This window comes from Camellia sinensis, chromosome 13, assembly GCF_055761805.1.
Source record: "Camellia sinensis isolate YWXY chromosome 13, ASM5576180v1, whole genome shotgun sequence".
Taxonomy (NCBI): domain Eukaryota; kingdom Viridiplantae; phylum Streptophyta; class Magnoliopsida; order Ericales; family Theaceae; genus Camellia; species Camellia sinensis.
Window position 1 is genome coordinate 58,879,672 of NC_138973.1, and position 18,419 is coordinate 58,898,090.

Here is an 18,419-nt window from a genome sequence, read left to right on the forward strand (position 1 = left end):
GTCATTAAACGGAAAACTATTACCGATCAGAATTTTTGAAAAAATTCAACTAGACCATGTTTTTATAAAGAATAATACTATATGCGCTAATTAGTGTACACATTAGTATAACAATAGATGATGTGACATAATTTTAGAGGTTTTGGGTATTTGTAATTTGTATAATAAATAATCATTAATAATATCATAACACTAATCAGTACATTAATGTGTACACTAATTGGTGCATGTAACACCACCGTTTTATAAATTATTACCGATTAGAGTCTTTCATGTGTTAGTCCAGCTGCTCGCCCACCTACTTTAAACTTAATTTTGGCCCCAACTACAACCTTTTTAATGACTCTTACTGGTTAAAATCTTGACGTCTGCTCCAATTCAACTTTCAATTAGAAACAAATCAAATCTTATAATTTTATCTTTAAACTGCACTAAACTACACAGCAAACACTCCTACCACAAATGAAATTATACACCATTTTTTACCCCCACCTAATGTGTGTCCATTAAAATTGTTGTTAGTCAATATAGTGAGATCTACTCTATTTATAGGTGATTAAGGCCTCTTTGGGTACACAAACAAAAAAATTAACTTATTGATATATTGATTTATTAGTAGTAACCTGTGCTATGCACGAGATTTTATAAATTAAAAAAATTATTATAATTATCTTGAAATAATTTAATATTTTATCTTGTGATATAGGTAGAATTTATAAGTTAACTTTTATGTTTATAACTTTTTAAATTATGAGTTTTAAAAAATTAAAAACACATATATATATAAGTCTAATTAGTGCAATTTTGATAATTTGAATTAAAAAAAAGTTAAATCTAATTAAATGAGTCATGACTTACCTCTTCTTGTTATGAAAATATATAAATTTAAAAGTTATAATTAAGATAAATATACAATTTTATTATTAAATGTGAAGTGAAGTGATATTTAACAATAATTAATATGATGTTTATATTATTAATCCAATAATTTAAGTTACATTTCTTTTGATTTCAATTTCATAACTAAAAATACAATATGAATATAATACACACATAGATTTCTAGTTTTTAAGAATAAGGAGCTTTCAAAATATTTTCAAACTTTCATCATTTTCTTTTAATTTTTTTTAATCTAATTTGATTTCAAATTTGAATAAATTTTTTGATTTTATATGAATTACTTTAACTTTTTCATTAAATTTTTATCATTTTTTAAAAGAATTTCATTCTTATCCCAATTTTTTTTTTCCCTTTCACCAATTTTGATGGAAAAAATAATAATTTTCAACATGTCATCATTTTAAATTTTTATCAAATTATAATTTGATAAAAAAAAATATTAAGGGTTGAAGATTCTCTTAATTAGAATTATAGTGAAATAACATATTGAAATAGTCAAACTCTGAGTATGTGGTTGGTTAAAATATATAATTTAATTAATTATCTTCTCATATTTGTATAAAAATTGACACTTACGACTACATCATTATAAGTCTGATTATGGAAAAAAATTTGAGGTGTCAAACATTTTCCATTTGTAAATATCCTACATATTAAAAAAATATAGTTGTTGGATATGTGTTTATCAGTTTTGTTTTATAGACATAAACAATTAATGTTTCAATTTAAAAATTAAAGGGCAAATTACATATACCTCCTCGAGGTTTGGCTAAATTACAAATACCCCCCTGAGGTTTGAGAAATTATAAATTCTCCCCTGAATGCTATATTTGCATAACAAATTAAGGAGTAATTTGTTTTGAAATTTAAACCTCGGGGGACAAATTGTTATGAAAATACAAACCTTAGAGGGCGGGATGTAATTTCCGAAACCTCAGGGGGTATCTGTAATTTAGCCAAATCTCAAGGGGGTATATGTAATTTGCCCAAAATTAAAAAGTAAAAAAAAAATAGATTGGGTTTTTTAGAGATAAAATAAGTCATCTAACTCTTCTATACACTATTTCAGATGGACTATTTAATCACATAAAAAAATATCAATTATATTTAGAGATTATTCCTATATATTATGCTATTATATACAACTATAGCGGTAACAAATTAACTATAATATATATGAAAAGTTATATTAAGCTTTCATTTTCAATTAATCGAATTATAATTAACAAACTAGCAAATAGTTGTAAATGTATAATGGGATAGAAAGAGAATAAAAATAAATAACACAATGATATTTAGAAGTTTTAAATTTGCCTAATGTTATAGTAAAATCTTGAATTCTCAATAAATTTTCACATTTTCTATAAAATAAAATGACAATAACAAATAAAAAATTTTGATATCCATTTTTTACTTCAATTTTATGGTCTTTATTGAAGAAAACAAAATCCGATCAAAATCCTTAACACAGAACGGACATAGATATTTCGATTGCAATCATAATCACCAATAATTCTTCTCCACCATGCAAACCTGTAAACAAACACATAAACCTCAATGGGGGACTACTGACATGGATAGGCCCATAAGGCTTACAGCCCACAGCAAACAACCCTAAACCCATCGCTTGGGACCCATAGCATAACCCAGTTGGCAAAGCCCAGGACAGCTGGAGGCCATCTGGGCATGGGGGGCCAATGACATTCGGGCACATGGCAGGTGAAACACAGGCCACATCAGCAGACAAAAATCTGTAGAGTTATTACCACAACACATCACCATTAATGCAGCCCATCACAGCATTTATTACGACAACACCTCCCCGTCGGAGCAGAGCCCTCTCACCCTGAACAAGGTAAGCTACGGCACAGGCTTTCGGCAGAAGGGGACACGTCGCAAGGGACAGTGAAATGATTACCAAAGGATATAAGCAAGAATCAAAGACAAGAGTAAGGTTAAGCTTTTCTATCTCTCTCTCTCTCTATATTTTCTTTTTCCTCTACTGATTTGCTCGCCGGAGGGTTCACTGGGGGACTACCCCGTTCCCCTTTGGACTTGCTTGCAGGTCATCTGGTGGAATCATCCGCCTGAACCGGAACTTAAAGAGCTTGGACCAGCCCGACCCATCCACCCAAGACGAACAGCATCATCAAAACCGAAACCAAAACCGAATCAACAACAGAGAAAGAGAATCACACATGGAAAAAAAAATTAAAAAACAAATAAATTTAGGGAATGAGAGAATGTTACCTCCAACAACTTAGATTTCACCTAACCCAATCTGTTAGCTCATCAGTCAATGCCCGTGAAGTCTAGGAGTTGGGATAACTAATCAGATTATTCTTTAAATAAGGCTTAAAATTTGATTAATTTGTCCTGTTAAGTTATTTTAAATTTTGATAGATATACATAAGAAAAATAGATAATTATATTACTAAATCATAATTCAAATTTAGATATTGTCATATTTTTTTGAGATCCATATCTAAATTCCTATATATATATATATATATATTTATTTTTGTGTGGTTTTTATTTTTTATTTTTTTTCAATTTATTTAAGATGGAGTTGTGGGTTTTTATTTTTTTTTCCAATTTAATTTATCTATGGTTTCTATTTATTTTTAATTATTATTATTTAGGTAAGTTATAATGTGAGTTAGATATATGATAGACATGTAGGTTTGATTGATTTAAAGTATAACGGTGGGAGATATTTTCAAATTAGATTTATTTAGATAAACTTTAAAGATTTTTAAAATTTAAAATTGGATATTGAGATGCAAAAGAAAGATTTTAACTGAATAAATAAAAATTAAATTTATTAATTTTATCTGTTTGTATATCTGATTTTTTTTTATGTTATAATATAATATATAAGATATAGATATTCACAACTTTCATAAAAAATATTATCTGATTTTTTGGGAAAAAGAGAAAGCAGGCAAGTTTTAATATTTTTTTTGAAAATCGGAGAGAGGGATTTGGATGAAGAGATTATGAAATATTTTTGTTATCTTTTCATTTGAAATTCATAAATTAAAGGATAATTATTATTTCTAAAATAATTAAATAAATAAATCAGTCAATAGTTTGTTTTTTAAATCTTTTTATAAATTGAAAAATTAATAATTTTAGAAAATTAATTAATTTGTCCGTGATTTAAATTTTGATAGATATACATAAAAAAATAGATAATTATATTATTAAATCATAATTCAAATTTAGATATTGTTATATCTTTTTGAGATCCATATCTAAATTCTTATCTTCTTTATTTTTGTGTGGTTTCTATTTTTTTTTCAATTTATTTTAGATGGAGTTGTGGGTTTTATAATTTTTTTAAAATTTAATTCATTTGTGGTTTCTATTTGTTTTTAATTATTATTATTATTTAGGTAAGTTATGATGCGAGTTAAATATGTGAGTTTTATTGATTTAAAGTATGATAGCGGAAGATATTTTCAAATCAGATTTTTTTAAATAGACTTTATAGATTTTTAAAATTTAAAATTGGATATTGAGAGACAAAAGAAATATTTTAACTGAATAAATAAAAATTTAATTTATTAATTTTATCTGTTTGTATATTTGATTTTTAATTTTTTTTATTATGTTATAATATAATATATAGATAGATATAGATGATATTATCTGATTTTTTGGAGGAGAGAAAATGAATGCAAGTTTTAATTTTTTTTTTTTTTTTTTAGAATTGGTGAGAGAGATTATAATGAAGAGATTATGAAATATTTTTGTTGTCTTCCCATTATTATTTCTAAAATAATTAAATAAATAAATCAACCAATAGGTTTTTTTAATCAATTTTATAAATTGAAAAATCAATAATTTTAGAATGAAAGTTTGAAACTCTTAGGAGGCTTCTCATTAGAAACTCTATTTTTCTTATATATATATATATATATATTTGTTTTAGATATTTTTTTAATATACAAACTATTTTTTTTAGGTTTTTTATAAAAATAATTTAACAATCCCATCACTAACCATAGCGTATAGAAAAAGTTGAAAATTGTGCTTCAATAACTATGAGAGAAGTCAAAAAAGTTTGTGGGTTGGGAGAAATCAATAAATGCTGCGTTATTTTTTTAATATACAAATTATTTTTTTTAGATTTTTTATAAAAATAATTTAACAATCCCATCACTAACTGTATTGCATGAGAAAAGTTGAAAAGAGTGCTGCAGTAACTATGAGAGAAGTCAAAAAGGTTTGTAGGAGAAGTCAATAAATGTTGAGGTATATATTTTTTTTAAATAAAAAAATTAGAAAATTAGGATTGGGATATTGGAGCTCTCACAAAACTTGTGGATTAAAAATCTCATTTTCCTTATGTAATACTAGCCTATCATCCGTGCTATGCATGGGATAATTATAGATATTTATATTTGTTTTAGATTTTTTTTAATATATAAATTATGTTTTTAAAGATTTTTTATAAAAATAATTTAACAATCTTATCACTAACTATAGTGTATTGAAGAAGTTGAAAAGGGTACTGCAGTAACTATACATGGCTTGTATCTATAATTATTTGTATGAGGAGATTTTAAATACTGATCAGGGGATTGTATCAATAAATGCAAGAATGTGGAAAGACATGTAGATTGAAAAAAGTTAATAAATACTGATCAACAGATTTTGACCAAATCAATAAATGCTGAGTTTTTTTTTCAATAAAAAATTTAGAAAATTCAGATTGGGACAGTGAAACTCTCACAGGCTTTGGGGGTTAAAAACCCCATTTTGCTTAATATATAGTATAAATAAATTTAAATTATATTATCTCTCTATTTTTTTATACATCTTTTTATAATAAATATAAAAAAATTAACTTATATGTGATATCAAAAATAATTCTAAAAAAAAATATTAAAAATAATATTTTATCTTTTATTTAGTGCTTCAACAACTAGATTTTATTAGTTCACTCGAAGCAAAATATCTTCTCCGCTTTATTTTATTAGTTCACTCGAAGCAAAATATCTTCTCCGCTTTAAGTCTCCAGCAAGAAATGTTCAACTCCCATTTCATCATTTTCAATTGCACTTATGAGGAGTAGTTTGAGGTGATTTAAATAAGTGTATTTTTTAATTTTTTATGAAATATGAGTTGTATATAAATTAAGTTTGAAGTGATATGATAGAGAGGTGATGTGACTCAAATAAGATGATATGACTTAAATAAGATAGTAACTTTTTGACTTTTTAATTTTTTTACGTTACGACAAATGAGACCTTAATGAGATGACAAATAATATCAATCAATCAATTTTGAAAACCTCTTCTCATTCTTTTCAAAACCGCATTAAAAACATAATAGAGGGTAATGAAACATGGGAGGTAACAAAAACAAAAAAACAATATTATTAATCACATGCATCAAACAAAGTAATTGTGTTCTGTCAATATTTTAATTTATATAATAGGTATTTACTGTTTTTTATTAGTAATTTGTTAATTATGTAGATAAAAAAATAGGTTTGATTTCTCTTAAGTTTATTATCTCAAATTGAGCGATGCGTTTGGGTTTGATAGGCCTATTTTTTGATCGATTTTGGTGATCTGAACATTTCACATTTTAGGACTCGTTTAGTAGAAAGGAGATCCATGCAAGAAGTTGGTTGGGCTTTTTTGGCTATTTTAGCTACAAAAAACAAAATAGGCTATTTTAGCCATAACAAACAAAACATCACATCTAACCCATAATCATTACACTCTTCTCTCACAAAAAAAGTCAAAAAAGCCAAAAAGCCAAAAAGTCCTTCCCAAACCAAGCTTTTTAGCCCAGGCTAAAATAGCCAAAAAAACCAAAAAGCCAAAAAGCCAACCCACTTCCCAAACGGAGGCATATTACAAAAATGTTATAGATTTCAAAAATTCTATTAAAAATTTTACCAAATGTCACACATGGGTGTGAGATCCACATGAGACCCATATGTTGTGAGTCTCACACCCGTATGAGACATTTGATAGAAATTTTGATAGAACTTCTACGGTTTCTAACATTACTCTACATATTATATTTTTTATACAATCAACTAGTCACAATTTAATATATATATATATATATATATATATAAATTATGTAACTATATCAAAACTGTTTAATTTATTATATTTTCTCAAAATATCAAAAGAGGTTAGCGTAATTCACCCTTAAATTAACTAACATTTAACACAAACACAAAAATAAATAAATAAGGGGTTGTTTGACATTGGCTAATATAATCAATTTTTTTTTTGTGTTGGGACTTTTTTAACCTCGTTGGTTTTTGTTTTGGGACTTTTTTAACTTTTGTGAGAGAAAAAGTATAATGATTATGAGTAAAAAATAATATTTTGTCTTAGGAAAATGCCTCGTAGCTCGACTTTTAGAGGCTCGAAACGGCTCGAAATGGAGAAAGAGGGAGAGAAGAGAGGAAACAGAGGAGAAAGAGGGAGAGAAGAGAGGAGGAAGAGAAGAAGCAAAGGAGAAGCAGAGCCTCGCCACCGCCACCGCCGCTGCCGATCGTCGCAGCAGACCGTCGCCTCGCCCAGCCCCGGTCGTCTGCCCAGCCCCGCCGACGTCGCAGCACCACCGTCGTCTGCCAGCCCCGGTCGTCTGCCCAGCATCCCCTCCTCCTCCAACCGATTTTTATGGCCCCCTCCCCTCCTCCTCCTCCTCCTCCTCCTCCCTCTCCCTTCTTTTCTTCTCCCTTCTTCTTCTTCTTCTTCGTTCTGCAACAAAACCAGGGAAGAAAAAAAAAAAAAACCTCGACACCAAAACGACGTCGTTTTGGTGTCGAGCCAGATTTCGAGCCGTGTTATTCGAGCTACCAATTGGAACCGTTTGTCTTATTGACTTATATAGCCTATTTTGTCTTTTTGTACTTTTTTTTAGCTCCAATGAAAAATCAAACGAGGGCTAAATAGATTTCATTTTTACCAACTATGGCTTCTCCAACTCTTTGCTACTTTTTTTTCTTTTTCTTCTTCTCATCAATTTTTTTCCAGATTTGCAGCCCCAAAAAAAAAAAAAATGTTCCAGAATTTACTCTAGAATACCTGATTTGATATAATTTAAGGGTACTTACCAATCAATTTTATAAATTAGATTGATAAATTTATGGGAGCTTTATTAATAAGTCTCATTTTTAAAAGTTTATTCCATTCAACTCATGTTCTTTTTTATTATTCTATTAGGTCTTATTTGAAGTAAGAAGACCAAAACATCCTAAATCTCTCTTGGCCCCATTAATGCTGATATTTAATGTTGATTGCCATTATATCTTCATTCCAAAAAAATGCATTAATTACACACCACTATTTAATGTTGATATATATTGCGCACAAAAAATTAAACATGGTTCTTTATTGATGACGTGAATGTAAATATTTATATCAGATGACGTGAATGTGAATGTTCATATCAGATGACGTTGTGATAAAGGTGATGTTCAGGTTCACATCAACATTGCATCAAATTACACAACCACAAGCCTTAACTTGAAATGAAGTTTTGTCATTGTATTGTCAATTACATAATGTGAATATTCATACTAAAACATACGAATATGAACGTTCACATCACTACATGTTGTGAATAAGAATGTTCTGTCAATTAAAAATATAATGAACGTTATTTTTAATATGTTGTCAATTAAAAATAAGAATGTTCACATATTGTGAACTTTCATATCACTACATTAGATGAGAGATAATTTTTTGAAAAGTGTTGTAAACGTTTACATCAGATGAGAGATAATGTTCATATTATTTTTAGGGTGAATTACGCTAATGGTCCATATAGTTTAGGGCTTATGTCATTTTGGTCCATGGCTTTTCAATTGTGACACATTTGACATTGAATTTTAAATTTTGTTCCAAGTAAGGACAATTGTAGATACTATTGGATTTTTTAAGGACAAAATCGTCAATTTGATAAAATATAAATTAATTTAACAAAAATAAATGTTAAAAAAATACTTTTGAATTTTTAAAAATTATTTCTAGCTACTAAAGATAAAATTATATGAAATTGATAAATCTTTTAGACATTTTTGTTTTACCAAATTAATTTTTATTATGTACTTGGATGATAATCATGTAAAATTAATTTTTAAAAATTAATCATGTAATTTTTATCAATTTTACATAATTTTATTTTTGGTAGGTAGAAATAATTTTTTAAATATTTTTTTGACATTTATTTTTGTCAAATTAGTTTATATTTTATCAAGTTGATGATTTTGCCATTGAAATTAAGCAATTGTATGTTCAATTGTCCTTATTTGGAATAAAATTCAAAATTCAGGGTCAAATGTGTCACAATTAAAAAATCATGGACTAAAGTGACACAAGCCCCAAACTATAGAGATTATTAGTGTAATTTTCCCTTATTTTTAATGTATTGTCAATTAAAAATACATTTACACATCAGATGAGAGAGAATGTTCACATTATTTTTAATGTGTTGTCAATTCAAAATATATTCACATTATATAATAAGTTATGCTAGAGATCTCAAATGAATTACCAAATATTCTACCAAACCTCTCACATAGACTTCGGACTCACACAAGTCACATGTGTGTGGGTCCAACATCCGCGTGAGAGGTTTGATAGAATATTTGGTAATTCATTTGGGGTCTATAACATTTTCTTTATATAATAATATAAAATAATAATATCAATGTTATTTAATTTGTCTATGAAATTTCCTATACCTTGGTCATTTCCCTTCTCTCTCCTTCCCCAACATTAAATATCAATATTAAATATAAGGGCATAATAGTCTAACAAAACAGTGTAAATAAATAAATAAAAAGAGACTTTATGAAATAAAACTATAAATATATGGGAGTAAGTGAGTTAAAAAAAAATTTCATGGACTTCTTAGGTTAAAACACTTCTAAATGAGATTTATCAATAAAAGTTTCTAAATTTATTACTATAAATTTATTCATAAGAACTAGAGAGATTAATAAATTTATCAATAAATAATAGGTAATAAATCTTGAAAGTAAAATCTATTGATAATTTATCCTTTAATTTAGTTATATAAAATAAAAGGGGACTTACGTATAGTTATTAATAGGTGAATTTATTGTTCAGTAAGTCCCATGATAATTAATGGCATTTTTTTATTAAATACTATTAAAAACGTTACTAATTATTAATTTTCAGTGATAATTTAAAAATTTTGCGAGAGTAATTCTATAAAGGGCCAAGCTTCTCTCCAGTCTAAGATTTGACTGGGGCGTGCTGTTGGGCCCGTGGGGTTTATCACGAGTCTTATTTCGATAATACAAACTATTTAATGTGTAGAACTCGTAGAGTACTTTATTCTTCTAAACAACCACATTTATCGGATATCGATAACAACTTGATCAAATCAGATTTTTGTCAACTGTAAATATAATTTTAAAAATAAATTGTTGACAAAAATCTAATTCAATCAAATAGATATCAATATCTGATCAATGTGATTTTTTACAAAGATAAAATACTAAACTCTACACATTAAACAGTTCAAATTATCGAAATACGATCTGTGATGGACCCTACAAGCCCAATAACACCGTTTAGTACACAAAGTGGCCTTCACAAGCTGCCCAGCGGCAAATAAAGCATAGACTTTGAAGGAAATCAACAAGTTAACAAGGGTATTTTTATAGGATAAAGCTTGGGAGCTCGAATTCCCTCCCCCCGAATCCCCCGAAAATGGAAACAGAGGGAAAGAGGGGGAAGGCAAGAGAGAGAGGGAGAAAGAGAGAGGAGAGAAGAGAGGGAAGCAGAGAGAGAGAGGGAGAGAAGCTCTGCCGTCGCAACAGCTCGGCCGATTGTCGGCCGATTGCAGCTCTCCGTCGCAGCTCGGCCGAGCGTCGGCCGATCGTAGCTCGTCGCAACAGCTCTCCGCCGCGCCTCCGCCCCTGGTTGATGGCCCCTCCAGTCCAGTGCTTCTTCTTCCTTCTCTCCTTCCTCTTCTTCTTCTTCTTTCCTTCCTTCTTCTTTGTCTTCTTCGTTTCTGATTCAACCCCCCCAAAAAAGAAGGCAAAAAACGACGTCGTTTTTGCCTTTAGGGGGATTCGGGGGGACTGGTTTCGAGCTACGTAACATTACTCATTTTTATAATTCCATTTTGCATAATTTGTCAAAAAGTGAAAAAACAAGAAGGGTCTTGTGTGTAGATTCTAACAAGGATACTTAAGCCTTGTTTTTCATCTACTATATAATCCATCTTTTTATCTTTTTTTCATCACATCACCTCTCTACTTTTCTGCACATCTTTTCGTAAAAAGACAAAAAGTGCACTTTTTTAGTATACCCCAAACCAACCCTTATTGTCTAATATGTTTGGTGAGAATTAGTAAAATTTTTCATCAAATACTATTAAAAAATGTTACTAATTGTTAATTTTTAAACACAATTTAAAAAGTTTATTACAAAAAATATTACTAATTATAAGTTTTAGCGACAGTTTAAAAAAATCGGCGTAAAAAATGTCATTAATTTTTAACTTTCAGTGACCATTTAAAAAATTAATCACAAATAAATATCACTAATTATAAATTTTAGCGATAATTTATAAAAATTGTGATAAAAAAAATTATTAATTATCAATTTTTAACAACATATTCAAAAAATGTCATAAAAAGCTTACATTTTAGCAATAATTTTATTAATGGGACACTTTTTCATAAATTCATTTTCATTTACTTATATTTCATTTAGTTCACATTATTTTCATATATTCTAATAAGTTCTATAGGTGAAATAATTATCAAAATACCCCTAATAATATTCACATTTACAGTGCGAATGTTTCGTGATGTGAATGTTCACACCATCAATGTGAATGTTAACATATCAATGTGAATGTTAACATATCAATGTGAATATTTATATTGTCAATGTGAAAATTCATATTGTAAAATATGAATGTTCACATCACTAAAGTGCTAATCATTAAAAAAATATTTGTAAGGATAGAAATATCTATAAAATACCGTAAATATGAGAATTATGATTTGATAGAACAAATATTCAAATAATAGGATTTATTAAAAAATAAGAATATCTTATAAATTAATTGAGAAACAAATACTTGAAAAAAAAAATTCTAATAAATTTCCTTTTATTAAAACTTATTTTTAATAAAATTTGATAGAAATTAAGGATTAGTTTGGAATGGTTTAAATAAATACATTCTTTGACTTTTTATGAATATAGGTTGGGTATAAGTTGGGTTTGAAGTGATGTGTTAGAGAGGTGATGTGATTTAAATAAAACGATGTGACTTAAATAGAATAATAACTTTTTAACTTTTTTAAATCATGCCAAACAAGACTTAAATTTACCCATTAAGATCTACGATTAATTTATCCAAAATAAAAAACCAATGAATAAAACCAAAAATCTTTGGAAAAATTATATATATATATATATATTTTATTTTTCAATTTGGATTTGGTGCGTTGCGTACTACGATCTAAAAATCTACGATGGCTTCTTGATCTTACTGCTCTTCGATTTTAGTTCCGATCGACACTTGTCTGTCTCTCCGCCATGGCCGCTCCTTTCTTCTCAACTCCTTTCCAACCTTATGTTTATCAGGTACTCTCTCCCTCTTAAAAACCCAAATTTTATAGCCAAAGTTAGGGTTTTCACTCACATTTTATTGTTGATCAGTTGTGATGCACATATATGTGTGTGTGTTTGTATATATATTTGGTTTCTCAGAAAAAGAACCAAAAAAAAAAAAGTTAGTTGGAAAAGTAGATTTTTTTGAAGAGATAGAACGTTAGTATGTTAAAGGTTGATTACAACTTAAAGCCCGTGTTGCTGATCCATCAGCTTGAACCCAGACCTTTCACTCATCGCACCGCGGCTACGTGTCACTCGGCCACAAGGGCCTCGGCTGGAAAATTAGAGTTTGAGTGCTAGTTTTTGTTATATTTGTTGGACGGGAGAGAGCAAAAGCTCCCAATCAAGTGATTTGATGGAGATGGCATTGAATTGTTATATGTTTGATGAAGTTATGAGTGAGTTTAGGTTTGTGGGTGAACTTAATTGTAGTAGATGCTGATAAACTTGCAGGTGTTCAAATGACAGTGGCAGGCAGGCATTTCAAAAAGAGTAATGCTAGAGATCTCAAATATTCTACTAAAAGTTTTACCAAATGTCTCACATGGGTGTGGTGGGTCCCATGTGGGTGCCACACCCATGTGAGATATTTGGTAAAACTTTTGGTAGAATTTTTGGGGCCTCTAGCATTTTTGTTTCAAAAATACTCGTCATTGGTACTTGAAACTGTCAAATACAGAATCATCATGCCTTGTTTTCTTTGAATGGAGCTTAATTAGTTATTTTATTTACTGAATTGGGTATAAAATTGGTAAATTGATTGGTGTAGTTCTTTATAGATTTTTTTTTTAATTTTTTTTTAGAGGAGAGTAGAAAATGGAGGGGCAGGAAGTTTATTAAGGTTAAAAGATGTTCAAATAATGGAATAGAGAAAAAAGAGTAACATTTAATTTCATAGTTACACCGAGGTAGCTATTTTTCACTTAAAATACTGTTTTTTCACTGTTTGCAGCCCTAAACAGTGACCAAACCGTTGTTCCTATCTTCCCAAATTTCAATTGCAAAATCCATTCACCTTCTTATATCATCAAACCCAAAAATCCCAAATCCAATTTGGCGACTTAAATTGTAGAAATGCGTTTCCCTCACTTGTCCTAATAACTCCTTCTCTTCAACTTGTTGAGTTGGGTGACCTTGTGGGTGCACAGAATTTGGGGTACTAAACTTAATAGGCTACTCTTTTTGTGTGGCGTTCTTTATGTTCTTTCCTTTTGTTATTTGTAAAATACTTAGAAAAAGAACAAATTATGTCCAAATTTGCCTAGGCTTGTCGTTTGTGGAAAGGTGGAGACTGGCTGTTGCTCCCGGCTTTAAGCCTTTTTCTCTTTTGGTTGTTTCTATTTCCACCTTATGGAGTATAATTGGAGAGGAGCACATTTTCTTGTCTTCCATCTCAAATTTTGAATTTTTCTTTTTAAATAGTCTGCACTAATCCTTGCTTCCCGCGTTATTTATCAAAACAAAAAATTCTGTAGTGTGGGTTATCTCACTGTGATAATGTATTGTAGAGTCCACAAGAAGCTATGATACCTTTCCAGATTTTGGGTGGAGAAGCTCAGATAGTTCAGGTATTAATAGTACTTGCTAAACCCCCCTTCCGCCTCTTTTAAAATCAAAGCAAAAACTCTTGCTTTTGTTTGTTTATATTTCTTATTTATTGTATTTCGGTGGTGTTGGTCTCATTGCCAGATTATGTTGAAGCCACAAGAAAAAGTTATTGCAAAGCCTGGTAAGTTGATTTGACATGGGGTTTTTACATATGGGTTAATGTGATTTTTTTATTGATGTGTACATGGCTGCTCCCTCCTTGGAGCCACTACTACTTTACCCATTAAATGAAAAATTGATTGTGTTGTATCTGAAGAAGAATCAATTTTGGGTTTCAAGTCCTAGATCCTTCTTGTTTTTTAGTTCACATCTATATGACAATATTCAAATTATGTTTCTTATGTGTTGGGAAATAACAAGCCCATGTGATCATATTCCATATTCAATATTATTGTTGGTTTGTCTGAATGCCTTGAGGAATAGAGTTCTCTTCTACTCATTGATGCTAGTAATGCTTACATGTGGTGTAAGTTTTCATTGTCATGGGAGTGGCGTAGTTAAAATTTTTATCTGTAATCATGGTGATGCTTCTTTCCAAAAAGAGGAGTGTGACACTTGGGGATGTTATGGTGAAAAATGCCTGCATTTCTGCTTTGGGCAGAAGATGGGCAGCAGATTACTTATTGCACTTACTTCCATGGCCATCAACAATCCAGTCTTGGGACCTGGTTGACCTCAGGTCTCAGGGTGTGAGACTTGGAAGTTGGAGCGTGCGTGTGGTAGTTTCTTTACGTTGGATGGGAAGGACATTGATTGAGTTGGTGATCAATACTCTAGGCTATATTTGGTAAGCAGGAATTGGCTGAGTTAGGAATGATATACTAGTTAGTCTATAGGTTGACACTTGGGGAGCTTTCCAAGGATCAATAAATTCTTACCAGAGGTTGCTGGTAGTGGAATATATTATGTCTGCTATTTTAAAGCTACCTGATACTGATTTCGGTGCATCCTCTTTTTTTACATTCTAAACCATTTTTTATTTATTTTTTCCACTGCAATGTGTGTGGAATTTGATTGGCCTGTAGGTTCCATGTGTTACATGTCTGGGTCCATACAAATGGAGAATGTTTACGTCCCCGAAAATGAAGCAGGTATGTGGCAGTGGCTATTTGGCAAGAGTATGACTAGCATAGTTCTTCTCAATACCGGTTCAAGTGATGGATTTGTCGGAATTGCTGCTCCTTCTTTAGCCAGAATTCTCCCGGTTTGTATCACGCCAAATTTTGGGTTATTAGTTTTTTTTTTTTTTTAGGTTCTAACTCTTGGCATTTGATCATGACTGTGAGTTCATCTCAGATGTCACAAACTGGTTTCTTTTTATGTTATTTGATTTGAATTATCTTATTTTTACTTATCAAAATTTATTTTGTAGATTGATTTAGCAATGTTTGGTGGTGAACTATTGTGCCAGGTACAGCTAATTTATTATCTATTTTTCTCTTGTTATGTTAAGAAATTATTTGAAATTCTCTTTCCCCGTGTTACTGTTGCCGCTTGGGATATTTTTCTTTTCTGTCAATGCTTTATCTCAATTCTGTTGAGATTTCTTCATGCATTTCTCTTAAATCTCAGTCCTTTAAATTCGTATCTGACTGATAATATTATTTTATAGCCAGATGCATTCCTTTGCTCCATCAACGATGTGAAAGTCACTAATACAGTAGATCTCAGGGCACGTAACATTGTTGCCGGTGCAGAGGTGAGATGACTACTTTGAAACTTTGTCCTTTTTGCTTAATTTCTGAGTCTTGAATCTTGATGATTATGCATATTTGGTTTCACTGTGATCATCCAGTTGACATACATGCTTATGCTGTTTATAGGGATTCTTGAGACAGAAACTATCTGGTCAGGGACTTGCATTCATAGTTGCTGGTGGATGTGGTAAGGTTCTTTTTTAATTTAGTCACTACCTATTAAGTTGTGTAAGTTTTTCAGAAAGCATAAATCCTTCATTAGTCTAAATGCAACTCCAGACCAACCAAACAGTTGGTTTTGACTGGTGCTTGGCATAGTAATTTCTTTCTTTCTTTCTTTATTTCTCGCTTTTTTCCGTTCTGTTTCTTTGTTTCTTCTTATTCTTTGAGGCATTTCATAGACTGTAGACCTACCACAAGGACAAATTATATTTTACTTCAAATTTGGCATTTTCATGCTGATGCTTTGCATTAACTTCAACTTTGGTTTAAGTTCTTTTTTATACGGAACTTGTATTTTGAGTTATAACATGAATCTGACTCAGTAGTTTGAATCATCTCTGAACTTTAACAAAAAGAAAGGAAAGTTTGAATCACGTTTTAATCCAACCCTTCAAGGCAATAATCATGGGATGTCCATGTGACATTTTCTTTTCCATTCGGCTAGTTGCACAGAAAAATCTCGATGTGGGTGAAGTACTTGCTGTGGATGTTTCCTGCATTGTTGCCTTATCAGCAATGGTCAACGTTCAAGTCAAATACAATGGCCCCATGAGAAGGGTGGTCTTTGGGGTAATTAGCTTCCATTTATTTTATTTTATTAACATTTATATGCTGCTCTTTTATTTTTATTTGTTCTTGCTTGTTTGTTTCTTGGATTTGCACTCTTATATAGCTACTTTAATAAAAAAAATGCATAGGCAGTTTTTGAAATAAATGTTTATTCATTTTAATTATAAATTGTAGTTAGTTAAATAAGGATATAATCAACTGCCATCTTCAAATTTCTAATGATTTGAGTCATGACATACATCTTGATACTTTGTCCATGGGTTAGCAAAAAACAGAAGCAATCCTAGCAAAAGTTGAAACTCGATAGGCTTCCTCATACATCTTGGTACTTCACCTTGCATGAGTTAGGAGCTAAGAAGCATGGGTACTTCTAAGTTTGACAAAATGACTTGGGATACAATGATAAAAGAAAATGGGGACTTCTAGAGTTTCCCTTCCTCTTTACCGTGTGAATCTCCCAGTCTCTTTTGACCTCTTCTGTTATTGATTGTTCTATACAACAACTTTAAACATTGGTGCCTTTGGTTGCTATTGATGTCTTGATTACTCTTTCCAACTTCCTGATTTTGCAAGCTTTCTTTTTCTTTTTCTTTTTCTTTCTTTTTTCCTGGAAAACTTGTGTCATTTAACTGTGGGTTTGAAATTGCAGGGTGACAATCTAGTGACAGCTATTTTAACAGGACCGGGCATCGTCTTCATTCAGAGTTTACCCTTTCATCGGCTTTCACAGCGCATTGCTAGGTAATTTCTCATAGTTGCATGAATGCCAGAAAATCAATGAAAACATAATCAGAAAATCAAATTCATTTTCTTCTAGGTATTGACAAAATAAGTGGCTTCTGGTTTGCAGGGCAGTAACATCTCCAACCATGAGGGACAATCCAAAGTTCTTTATTCAGATAGCCCTGTTCTTGTTCATTGCTTATGTCGTGATTGTATCGTCACTAATCTTGACTGATGTATGATTTGCTTCTTCTTCTTTTTGTTTATATATATTATTTGTGCTTCTTTTTTTTTATAAATTATGTAGGGTCTTCTTACCTCTATTTCTAGTTGTAATGTTGCAGTTTTCCTTTTAATTAAAAAAATAAATAAATAGAAACATAGTGATGTACATTGTTTGATTGGAAACACTTGTGGTCTTGAAATTGTAAGAGACAATTCAGTTTCTTATTTCTACATTACTGATATGATCAATTATATATATATACATGACGTTTGTTGTGTATATCAATTTAAAAAAAAAAATCATCTCCCACCAAAACTATGAAAACAAGTGAGTATTTACTACTTTCAAGTTCAACAAAATAAAAAATAAAAACTCAGTATCTATCATTTATATTGAAGTCTCACTTATATAAGAGGAGAGGAGGCTGCAAATTCAATCAAGTAGGCCTAAATTCGACAATTTTCTTCTTAATTGTTATTTACGTGTTCAATAAAGGAAATTTTGTTATTTAATCATGTTCAATAAAGGAAAATTTTCAATTTCCAAACTCAATTCCAGAGCTAGGTTTGGATCCACACACTTTCCTGAATCGGGTAACAATCCAAACCAAACACTATTTTTGATGGGGTAATTTTACTGGATGCAGAGTCACGGCTGTCTAAAGCACAGTGGTGATTGTTGTGCGGTTTGTGAAACTCATTTCGGATTTTATTTTGATGATTTAAATCGTTAAAATTTTAAGAAATATCGATAACAATATATTTGTAAAAAATCAAATTAATCAGACATTAGTAATTTGTTTATTAATTAACATCTTTATATAAA

At 30.2% G+C, this 18,419-nt stretch overlaps 1 protein-coding gene across 1 annotated transcript; it reads left to right on the top strand.

The window, feature by feature from the left end:
* Positions 1-12,325: 12,325 nt before the first annotated feature.
* On the top strand, positions 12,326-17,776 carry LOC114318752 (Tryptophan RNA-binding attenuator protein-like protein). The gene is made up of 10 exons (XM_028265706.2): positions 12,326-12,518; positions 14,057-14,116; positions 14,238-14,277; positions 15,182-15,360; positions 15,529-15,567; positions 15,769-15,855; positions 15,980-16,040; positions 16,521-16,645; positions 17,295-17,386; positions 17,496-17,776. Exons 1-10 carry the CDS (start codon positions 12,471-12,473, stop codon positions 17,608-17,610), a joined length of 846 nt encoding a protein of 281 aa, XP_028121507.1. The 5' UTR covers positions 12,326-12,470; the 3' UTR covers positions 17,611-17,776.
* The last annotated feature ends 643 nt before the right edge of the window (positions 17,777-18,419 follow it).